Genomic DNA, 12,296 nt, shown 5'->3' on the forward strand with positions numbered 1-12,296 from the left:
AATTAGTAGGGGTCTCTGGGAGCTGCAGGTTTCCTAATCATGTCTGCACCTAAGAACACTAGGGTCTTGTCTGGCTCTTCTTATGAACGGTCCCCCAGCCCGGACTCCCCAAGATCCATGCTAGCCTCACCCAGCTTCTCCCTCTCCCCTCTCAGAAACTCAGACTTAAGAGGAAGCTCCTCACCAGGGATCCGGAGCTACCATTCACCATCCCCTAGGGCTTCACCACACTCACCTCTGTCATCACCAGTATCCCACAATCTCTCATGTCATGTCCCTGTGGCTCACATCTGTAATCCCAGCTCTTTGGGAGGCCAAGGCAGGCAGATCACTTGAGGTCAGCAGTTCAAGACCAGCCTGGCCAACACAGTGAAACTCCGTCTTTACTAAAAATACAAAAATTAGCCGGGCATGGTGGTGCACACCTGTAATCCCAGTGACTCAGAAGGCTGAGGCAGGAGAATCGCTTGAACCCAGGAGGCGGAGGTTGCAGTGACCGAGATTACACCACTGCATTCCAGCCTGGGTGACAGAGCAAGACTCCATCTCAAAAACAAACAAACAAAAAATAGGCTGGGCGCGGTGGCTCATGCCTATAATCCCAGCATTTTGGGAGGCTGAGGTGGGTGGATCACCTGAGGTCAGGAGTTCGAGAGCAGCCTGGCCAACTTGGTGAAACCCTATCTCTACTAAAAATACAAAAATTAGCTGGGTGTGGTGGCAGGCGCTTGTAATCCCAGCTACTTGGGAGGCTGAGCCAGGAGAATCGCTTGAACCTGGGAGGTGGATGTTGCAGTGAGCCAAGACTGCACCATTGCACTCCAGCATGGGCAACAAGAGTGAAACTCCCTCTCAAAAAAAAAAAAAAAAAAGAAAAGAAATCATTTCCTTTGCAGCATCATGGACGCAGCTGGAAGTCATTATCCTGAGCAAATTAATGCAGGAACAAAAAACCAAATACCATATGTTCTCACTCATAAGTGAAAGCTAAACAATGGGTGCTCATGGACATCAAGGTGGCAATAATGGACCCTGGGGAGTTCTAGAAGGGGCACAGCAGAAAAGGGCACAGGTTGAAAAACTAACTATTGGGTCCTGTGCTCAGTACCTGGGTGATGCAATCAATCATACCCCAAACCTCAGCATCACACAATATTACCAATAAACCTGTATATGCACTTCCAAATCTAAAAGTTAATTTATACCAAAAATCTAAGCTCAAAAAGAAAAACAAAGTCTTTTGCCCATTAAAAAACAAATAATAACAAATACAAGAATCATCCTACATCAGAAATCTATATTAATGCAATTTATCATATTCATTAATTAAAGAAGACACACCTTACAATTATCTCAATTAATGCAGGAAAAAAGCATTCACTAAAATTCAGCCTGCACCTGTGACTTTAAAAATTAACAACTAGGAAACTTCCTTAACTCAGCAAAGAGAATCTACCAAAATACCTACCAGGAACATCACATTAATGACATAATATTGACAGCATTTTCTTTAAAGCCTGGAATTAAACAAAAATGCCCTCTCTTCACTGCTTCCATTTAACAGTATACTACAGAGCCTAACCAGTGTAGAAAGTCAGTGTAGTAAGTAAATCTTTAGAATAACTCCGTAATCTAATGAGAGAATTCAGGAAGATTTCTAGATGCAGGCTCAACATAAAAATTAATAGGTAAATCAAGGATGCAGGTTGAAATCTTTACAGTAATTACTAAAAACATAGAAAAAGAGTATATGACTTCCAAGGTAATGACAGACGGTGAGAAGGAAAGAATTATATTATTAAAATTCAATCGAATGGAAACAGAATGTCAGTAGGAAAACAGAAGAGTTAAATAAAATAGATGTACATAGAACACTGTTCTCAACAATGCATAATACATGTTCTTTTCAAATGTACAGAAAACATTTGACAATATCGACCAAATTCTGGGCCATTAAGCAAGTCTAAACAAATTTCAAAGAACTAAAAAAAAAAAAAAATACATAGTATGTTCTGTGTCCACCACACAATATAATCAGAAATCAAAAATTTAAAGATAAATACAAAATTCTCATATGTTTGGAAATAAGGAAGTATACTTCTACATAACTCATGGGTCAAAAAAAAAACAAGCACAAAGTTGGAACATAGTTTGAACTAAGTAAAATAAAAACACTGAAAATAAAAATTTATGGGACGAAACTAAAGCAATTCTTAGAGGAAAACTTGTAGCCTTAAATGGTAAATAGAAAAGATAGTGGTTGACACTCTAAGAATTATCCATGTCAAGAAGTCAGGAAAAGAACAAATTAATCCAAGGAGTACAGAAGAAAGTACTAAATATAATAGTAATTGATGAAATAAAAAATAAGTAAAAAATAGAGACCACAAATAGGCCAAAAACTTGGTTCGTTTAAAAGGCTAGTAAAATTGATAAATCCCTGGTGCGACTACTCAGAAGAAAAAAGGGGAGAAGGCACCAAGAAAGCAAAGTCAGGAATAAAAAAGGGAACATCTCTGCAGACGCTAAAATGGTAAAATGATATTGTGAACAATTTGATGTCAAGACAATTTGCAAAGTTAGATTAAATGGACAAATGCTGGGAAAACTATAATCTACCAAAATGGGCAAAAGAAATAAAATTATAAAAACATTCTATATAGGGAATTGAGCCATAATTTAAAGACCTCTCCAGAGAAAACTCTAGGCCAATGTGCGTTCACTGGTGAATTTCACTTTACACTTAAGAAGGAAAAAAATCAGCATACATAAATTTACCCAGAGAATAAAAACAGAGAAAATGAAATTTAACTCACTTTACGAAGCCAAGATTTGAAAAAACTATGAGAAAGGAAAATTATAACCAATCGCTCAGACGACATGAATTTGAAAATCCTAAACAAAATATTAACGGACAGAATCCAGCAATTTAATAATAAAATAATTTAATAAGTATTTAACAAAATAATACAGCACAACTAAATTACATTTATTCCAGAAACATGTCGGTTTACCATTTAATCAATGTAATTAACCACATTTATTTATAGGATAAAGTAGAAAAATTATCATCTCAAAGATTCAGAAAAATCTTTAAGAATTCAACATCCATTCATGATTTAAAAAAACTCTTAGCAAGCTAAACGAATTTCTTTTTTCCTTCTTTCTTTTTTTTTTTTTTTGTTTCATTTTTTGAGACAGAGTCTTACTCTGTCATCCAGGCTGGAGAGCAGTGGTGCGATCTTGGCTCACTGGAACCTCTGCCTCCTGGTTTCAAGTGATTCTCGTGCCTCAGCCGGAGTAGCTGGCATTACAGGCATGTGCCACCACACCTGGCAAATTTTTGTATTTTTTAGTAGAGACAGGGTTTCACCATGTTGCCTAGGCTGGTCTTAAACTCCTGGCCTCAAGTGATCTGCCCCCACTGGGCCTCCCAAAGTGCTGGGATTACAGGTGTAAGCCAAGGCGCCCAGCCAAGGAATTTCTTAATCGATAAATGGTCACTAATACACACACACACACACACACACACACACACACACACACACTCGCAAAGCATTTGGAGAGATGTTGAAAGCTTTTCCTTTGATAATGGAACTGTATGTTGATGGCTGCTATTGCCACTTCTAATTCTACACTGTACTGAATGTTCTAGCCAGTGATAGGGGAGATGAATGACTGAAATGGAAAAAGTATAATTTATTATTTTCATATGATGTAATCATGTACCATAAAATCCAAAAGAATCTATAGATAAATTAGTAGAACTAATAAGTGAGTTTAGGCTGGGCATGGTGGCTCAGGCCTGCAGTCCTAGCACTTTGGGAGGCTGAGGCTGGCAGATCACTTGAGCACAGAAGTTTGAGACCAACCTGGGCAACATAGCGAAACCCCATCTCTACAAAAAAATGAAAAAATTAGCTGGGCATGGTGGCACCTGCCTGCAGTGCTAGCTACTCAAGAGGCTGATATAGGAGGATCACCTGAGCCCAGGGAGGTTGAGGCTGTAGTGAGCCATGATCATGCCACTGCATTCCAGCCTGGGTGACAGAATGAGACTGCTTCAAAAAAAAAAAAAAAAAAGTGAGTTTAGGAAAGTTGCTAACTGCAAGATTAATAAATAAAATGAAGTGCATTTAAAACAACAAAAAACATTTAGAAAATAAACATTTTAAAGGGATATCATTTAAATAACCACAAAAAAAATCTAAGAATAAATCTCACCAAAAATATGCAAGCTTTCTATACAGAAAATGAGAAAGCATTGTAAAGAGAAATTGAAGAGGACCTAATTAAATGAGAGAATACCTCTGTTCATGGGTTGGATGAGTCAATATTGTAAAGATTCAATTCTCCCCAGTCTATAAATTCAATGCAATTCCAAACAAATTTCTACCCAGTGTGTGTAACTTGACTAGTTGATTCCCAAATTTATATGGAAATATAGATGACCTAAAATACCCAAACAATTGTGAAGAATAAGAAGAAGATGATGAGGATATATTAGAAAGCTACAGTAAGATAGTTGTGCTATTGGCACACAGATGAAAAATCAATGAACAGAAGAGAAAGGTCAGAAACAGATTCATGTTCCTCAGGGTAGTAAACAAATGAAAATCTTCTGAACCAGTGTGCTGGAATAACTGGATAGCCATACATGAAAAAAGATGAAACCTGACGCCTTCCTCACACCACACACATAGATCAATTTTAAAAGGAATGAACCTTCCCGAAGAAAATACAGTAGTAAAATGTCCTTTAAACTCAAGGAAAATTTTCTTAATCAGGACACAAAAACACAAACTTTATAAAGGGAAAGCATGATACCTATGATGGTAATACAACTAAGAACTTCTGTTAACCAAAAGCTACTCCTGAGAGACAGAAAAGGCAAATCACAGAGCAGAAAAGCTTTCTTGAAATACATTTATGACCAATAACAGAACTGAAATCAGAATACACAAAGAACTACAATCAGGAGAAAAAAGATGAATAATCCAGGAGAAAAGTGGTTAAGAAAATTAAAAAGTTACTTTACAAAAAAGGATATCCAGATACTTAATCTTAAAAAAAACTTCCTCAATCTTATTAATTACAGAAATGCAAATGATCACCACCACAAGATGCCATCACACAAACACCCAAAGGCTAAAGATAAAAATACTCAGAATTGCAAGTATTGGGGAAGATATGGAATGCTTGAAGTCTACAATACCAGTGGAGTAAAAATTGGTACAACTGTTTTAGAAAACAGGTGACATTATCAAATAAAGTTCAAGATTCATTACCCTAAGACAGAACAATTTTAGTCTGAGGTATACATTCAACAAAAATGTGGCCACATGTGCAACAAGAAACGTGTATTTTTAAAAGCAGTATTATTGGGCTAGGCACGGTGGCTCATGCCTGTAATCCCAGCAATTTGGGAGGCAGAGGCAGGCACATCACTTGAGGTCAGGAATTTGAGACCAGCCTGGACAACATGGCAAAACCCCATCTCTACTAAAAATACAAAATTAGCTGGGTGTGGTGGTGGACGCCTGTAATCCCAGCTACTCTGGAGGCTCAGGCATGAGAATTGCTTGAACCCAGGAGGCGGAGGTTGCAATGAACTGAGATCATGTCACTGCACTCCAGCCTGGGTGACAGAGTGAGACTTAATCTCAAAACAAAAAAACAAAAAACATAATTTATCACAATAAAAATTGGAAACAACCCAAATGTAATAGAAAGAAAGAGATTCCATTTTCAGTCACAATTTGTGCAAGAATGAATATTTGAAAAGATGTGCAAAGACATGATTAAAAAAGTATAAAATATTATTAAAGAATGAACAAGATGACTCACATGTACAACTCAATATCGCAAAGTTGTCACTTCTCTCAAGTTAATCTATAAATTCAATGTAGTTCCAATAAAAATCCTAAAAATGTTTTATTATGGCGCTTCACAAAATGATTTTAAAATTGAATGTAACAATAAAGTTCCAAGAAGAGCAAGACAATTATGCCTTTATCAAACCACATTATAAAGCTACAATAATTACAAAAGTGTGGTAGAGAGAACTTAGGAGCAGTTTTGAATATTTATAGAAACTTGGTATATTACTGAGAGGGATTACAAATTAATGGAGAACAAAACAGCACGCAATTGATGGTGTTAGGACAATTGGCTATCTATATGAAAAAAACACTTCCCCCAACTTCCAATTAGATTAAAGACCCAAATATTGAAAATGGAACTTGAATATTTTTGAAGAAATGTGGAATATCTTTACTACATCAGTATAGGGGGGTGAATTTCATAAACATGACAGAAAAGCGTGAAATATATACACACACATAGAAAAACAAATTTTACTATATTCAAAATTACAAACTTCTCTCCAGGCATGATGGCTCATGCCTGTAATCCCGGCACTTTGGGAAGCTGAGGTGGGTGGATCACTTGAGTCTAGGAGTTCGAGACCAGTTTGGACAACACAGTGAGACCCTGTCTCTATAAAAAATACAAAAATTAGCCAGGCATGGTGACGCTCACCTGTAGTCCCACTTACTCAGAGCGGCTGAGATGGGAGGATCGCTTGAACCCCGGGAGGTTCAGGCTGCAATGAGCCGAGATCGTGCCACTGCACTCCAGCCTGAGTGACACAGTGAGATCATGTCTCAAAACAAAACAAAAATTTACAAACTTTTGTACAACAAAATAAATCACAATCAAATTTAAAAGGCAACATGTGGGGAGAATATAATTATAATACTAAGAAAAATTGGCATTCAGATTCTTTAAAGAACTCCTATAAATCAATATAAAATATTTTTACTATCATGATGCTACTGGTAACCTGCAGGCAGCAACCAACCAGAAGATAGCAAGACTAATATGAATGAACACATAAAAAAGAGGCTGCTCTCGTACATACCAGCTGAATATTAGCCCTCTAAACAACCTCTAACAAAATCAACAAAATATTATGTGAACACAGAATAATGTAAACCCCCTCTCAGCAAAAAAGAAAAAAAGTCAAATTTGAAATGATTGTTTTCCTCAAGCAAGGAATTAGCATTAGTTAATAGAAAACTGATGCTGACTTCTTTAATAATAACATTTTAGGTTGGACAATGTGAAATGGCCATTTTTAAAGCAAAAGATGGTTAAAAACTGGCAATTTCAAATGATTCAACCTCTATATTCTTAACTATGGTACTGTAAATTGCCAGTTTATATACAATATTCCAACCTGTAGAGCTAAACCCAGAACCTGTATATTAACTAATATACAGCTAAACACAGAACCTGTATTTTAACTGATGGGCTTGAAACTAGTCAATAAGACTAAAACTTGATTTTACTGAATTATATAAGTCAGTTGATGGTGCTATGTTTTCCTGGAATTTGATATAAAAATTGATTTACAGCCCACTAAAAATGTAATTATTTATGTTTGTCAAAATTTGTGAAATATGCTTAGATGATTATTTAAAGCCTAAACCTGAATGAGAGAAAATCTAACTAAACTTAAATTGGTTGGATTTACAAATGGCTTTTTTTCCCCATTTTCACCCCACCAATGTCAACTTCTTCGTATCATTACACTATAAAAATTCCAGTATAATTTTTGATATAGCATCTCTGTTGGCTCCCTTAATCTAAAATGTTCTCACAAAGTTTAAGAACAACCTTAAATATTACTGGAACAAAAACAGACATATAGACCAATGGAACAGAATACAAAGCCGAGAAAAAATCCATGCATTTATACTCAGCTGATATTCAACAAAGGTGCCAAGAATCCAAGATGGGGAAAGGACAGTCTCTTCAATGAACAATACTGGGGAAACTGAATATCCACTTGCAGAAAAATGAAATTGCAACCTATCTCACCCAATATACAAAAATCATCTCAAAGTAAATGCTTAACTGTGAAACATGAAATTGGAAAACTACTAGAAGAAAAGATAGGTGAAAATCTTCTTGACATTGGTCTGGGCCAAGATGTTTTTGGATATGACTGAAAAGCATAGGCAACGAAAGAAAAAGTAGACAAATGATACTGTATCAAACTAAAACGCTTTTGCACAGCAAAGGAAATATTTATAGAGTAAAGAGACAACCTACAGAATGGGAGAAATATCTACAAAGCATACATTCGATAATAGGTTAACAGATTTTTTAAAAAAGGAATTCAGACAACACAATAGCAAGAGAATAAGTTACTTCTCTAGAAAATGGGCAAAGAACCTGAAAAGATATTTCTCAACAGAAGACACACAAATGGCCAAGAGGTATAATGAGAAAATGCTAAACATCATTAATCATCAGGGAAAAGCAAATTAAAACCACAAAGAGATATCCTCACACCTGTTAGGATGGTCATTAACAAAAAGACAAAAGAAGAGTTGGTGAGGATGAAGAGAAAAGGGAACCCCCTTGTACGCTGTTGGTGTGAATGTAAATTAGTAGTTATTGTGGAAAACAGCACTGAGATTCCTCAAAAAACCAAAAATAGAACTACCATATGATTTGGAGATTCCACTTCTGGGTATATATCCAAAGGAAATGAAATCTGCACTCCCATGTTCACTGCAGCATTATTCATAATACCCAAGCTATGGAGTCGATCTAAATGTCATCAGTGGATAAATGGATAAATAATATATGGTACATATAATTAAAGGCACACTATTCAGCCTTAGGGGAGATCCTGTCACTCGAGATAATACGGACGAACCTGGAGAACATTATGCTAAGTGAAATAAGCCAGGCGTAGAAAGACAAATACTGCATGTCTCACTTATTTGTGGAATCTAAAAAAGTCAAATTCATAGAAGCAGAGAGTAGAATGGTGGTTACCAGGGGCTGGGGAGACAAAACTTGGGGGATTGTGAAGATGTTGGTTTTTACTTTATGATTATTGTTATTTTTTTAGATGGAGTTTTGTTCTTGTTGCTCGGGCTGGAGTGCAATGGTGCGATCTCAGCTCACTGCAACCTCTGCCTCCCAGGTTCAAGCGATTCTTCTGCCTCAGCCTCCCGAGTAGCTGGGATTACAGGTGCATGCCACCACACCTGGCTAATGTTTTGTAATTTTTAGTAGAGATGGGGCTTCACCATGTGATCCACCTGCCTCAACCTCCCAAAGTGCTGGGATTACAGGTGTGAGCCACTGTGCCCAGCCTGAGATGTTGATTAAAGGATGCAAAATTTCAGTTAGACAGGAAGAATAAGTTCAGGAAATTTATTGTACAACATAGTGACCACAGTTAATAATCATGTATACTTGAAAATTGCTGAGACAGTAGATTTTAAATGTTCTCACACAAAAATATGTGGAGTAATGCATATGTTAATTAGCTTGATTTAGCCATTTCACAATGTTTACGTATATCAAAACATCATGTTGTACACCATAAATATATTGGTTCTTTATTTGTTAATTTAAAAATAAAAAAGATCAGCCTTAAATAAAAGTACTCTGATATTCTAAAATTAAAGACTGTTTGTATTTTGAGAGATATAAACTGGCAAACCAAAAATAAAGAAATCCAAATACTAGTAAAACAAGGGAAAATATGCTCAACCTTCCTTAGTTCTTTTTTCCTACTTTCTTCCCTTCCTTATCCTCTCCCTATCTCCTACCCTTCCTCCTCTCCTCTTTCCTTTCTACTTCCCTTCTTTCAGTCTTGGAGCTAATATTTAAAAATGCTAACAATTATTAATACATATTAATAGCAATACGTATCTTGTTCTTGTACTTTATGTATATTTACATATCTTTAGAAATGGAGAAATAAAAAGGAAAATGCTATTACCTGTGCCTCCTTTACAGTGAATCGCTACGATGTTTTCAAGATCTTGAGCCATCCACTCATTTACTTCCTTGGTGAAAACCACCATCTGACTGATTTCAAGTTTAAGATTTTTAGTTAAAATATTTTCAAAAAATCAAGCCCAATATATTTAGCCCTCTTCTGATAGTCAATTTAGCATAAAACTTACTGTAGAGTGGGGACATTATGATCATCAATCATGATTCTAACGACCCTATTATGGAAGTGCTTAGGATCATAAGCTCTTTCACCTAAAATAAATAACATGTATGTCATATCTCTATAGGGAATAACATGATAAATGAGGAAGTTATGAGTAAGTTAACATATCTTATTAGAATTCCTTATCTATCTTCAAAAAGAGCTTTCCAAGTTGCTCCTGCCACTCTAAAATAAACGCAAGCGTTTCAAAAATGTAAGGATGGTAGTGGTTTATCCATCTCATATAACCTAAACTCAACTTATTTTTGTTTAATAGGTATAATTTTTAACTTTCTAGCAGACTATTCATTATATTATTTCAGGGTAGTTAGAAACCACACGAGGCAAATGTAGCTGACCAGAATGTTTGCCCCCTGAAAATGTCTATTGAGTATACAGGTAGAGGAAAAAATCAAGAGAGACAGGGTATTAAACTGGGTTACAACCTATTTTCTACAGTGTTTTGCTTTTTTCCCATCTAGACCCTTGCTCTCATCACATGCCACTGCTGATGGGTCAGAAGACTCATTTGTTAAATTGTCTATGTCCTCATAATGCAATCTGGCAAGAAAAACAGAAAGATTTTCCTAAACCTAATATCGCTAGAACAGATCTTCCCTAAAATGGTTTGCTTCCACTGCAGCCTCATTGGTCCTGCCAAAGCCACATCCTTCATATGGTACTTTGTGCTGCTGGGCTAACTCCTTCTACTAAATGGGGCCAGTCCAAGATGGGGATTTTTAAATTCATTCCTTGCCACTACCAAATACTTATGATTAAATGCAATCTAAAAAACAAAATCATCTTCTTACGTACAGTAATCTGTTTTCTATCTACAGTAGCAAAATATAGAGTAATGTACATACTGCAGATTGTAGACTCGATAGTGGTTTCGGTGTTTCTTATCTAGAAACCGCACAACTTCCTAAAAAAGACAAACACATATCTTACATATTTACATGGCACCAACATAAGCTATTTCCTAGGGGGAACCTAAAATGGTTATTACATTTATTAGTTTGTCTCTCACTAGCATCTTCTAGGGGAGATTCAGGGAATAAGAGGGTATGCAAATTTCAAGTTCTAATCCACTGTGATTTTTCAAATAGTCCACAAGTATGTTTGCCTACTCAGATGAGTCTCTATTGTAAATACACACTGTTTAAAGCTATCAGATAAGTAAATTAGCTGGTTAACTAACTTTAAGTAATTTGTTCTAAATCATTAATTCACAGTTAATATGGTTCTTGTTTAAATCTAATTCATATTCGTTCTTATTTAAATTTAATTCTGAATAGATACATCTTTAGAGAGTGATCTGCATATTACAGTCTATCTAAGCACCATGTAAACAAATAAATGCAAAAAGTATATAGTATGATTGTGTGTATGTGTGATAGAAAAAGATAAACATATCAAATTTTAAACAACTGGTAACAATATGGAGACTTTTTTGGCTCATTTGTTCTCTTTATTTTTTTAAATGAAGATATATGTGTACCTATAAGTGTGTGTGTATATATATATATGTATATATGTATAACCTTTAAAATGAAAAACAAATAGTAGTTATAATTTAAAATACAATCAATACCACTATATGAATCCAACTTTCAGTAAATACATCTTTCTGAAACATACACACACATACGTATATATCTCTGTGCAACAACAAAAATGACACAAAATTTTAAAACTGATTAGTATGGTACCCTCAGAGCAATGTTTACTGGCTTAATATTGAGAAAAATAAAATGAAGGTATCAAAGTCATCCATTTATTAAACTGGCTATCTCTGTTAAGAGGAAATAATAAGTCAAAAAGATGAACACTCTGAATCTGCATAGTGGGGGAGGCAAGGATAAATAGTTTTATATACTTCAGGTGTATCCTCCCCCCAGGTGATGGCTTTGTTCTTATCAATCTCTATGTTAAGATAATCCAATGGCCTGACCTGTCTTCCACCTGAAGAGACCATGGAGATTAGGCTCAGTCTTGTGCTTGCTTCCCTTTTCCACGGTGTGGCACTGGGCACACTTCTGAACAAAAATTTTCTTGCCTTTCTCAGCATCACCCATATTTAATTCTCTCTTTCATCACTGGCACTACAAAGGTTCCCGCTCAGAAGCCAGATGTCCCGCTCTATGTACCATATTTTCTTTATCTAATCTATCATCGACTGGCATTTAGGTTGATTCCATGTCTTTGCTCTTGTGAATACTGCTGCAATGAACATATGTGTGCATGCATGTATTTTTATAAGACA

At 35.8% G+C, this 12,296-nt stretch overlaps 1 protein-coding gene across 1 annotated transcript in view; it reads right to left on the reverse strand.

Moving 5' to 3' along the window:
• Positions 1 to 10,476: 10,476 nt before the first annotated feature.
• The window catches only part of LOC129524661 (phosphatidylinositol 3,4,5-trisphosphate 3-phosphatase TPTE2-like), a 39,188-nt gene continuing 37,368 nt past the window's right edge, over positions 10,477 to 12,296 (reverse strand). Inside the window, exons 12-13 of the mRNA XM_055350938.1 lie at positions 10,897 to 10,955; positions 10,477 to 10,591 (exon numbers count right to left, since the gene is read on the reverse strand). Of these exons, the coding sequence (XP_055206913.1) occupies positions 10,477 to 10,591; positions 10,897 to 10,955 (174 nt within the window). The remainder of the gene's footprint in view (positions 10,592 to 10,896; positions 10,956 to 12,296) is intronic.

The sequence above is a fragment of the Gorilla gorilla genome, chromosome 13 (genome assembly GCF_029281585.2).
Source record: "Gorilla gorilla gorilla isolate KB3781 chromosome 13, NHGRI_mGorGor1-v2.1_pri, whole genome shotgun sequence".
NCBI lineage: Eukaryota > Metazoa > Chordata > Mammalia > Primates > Hominidae > Gorilla > Gorilla gorilla.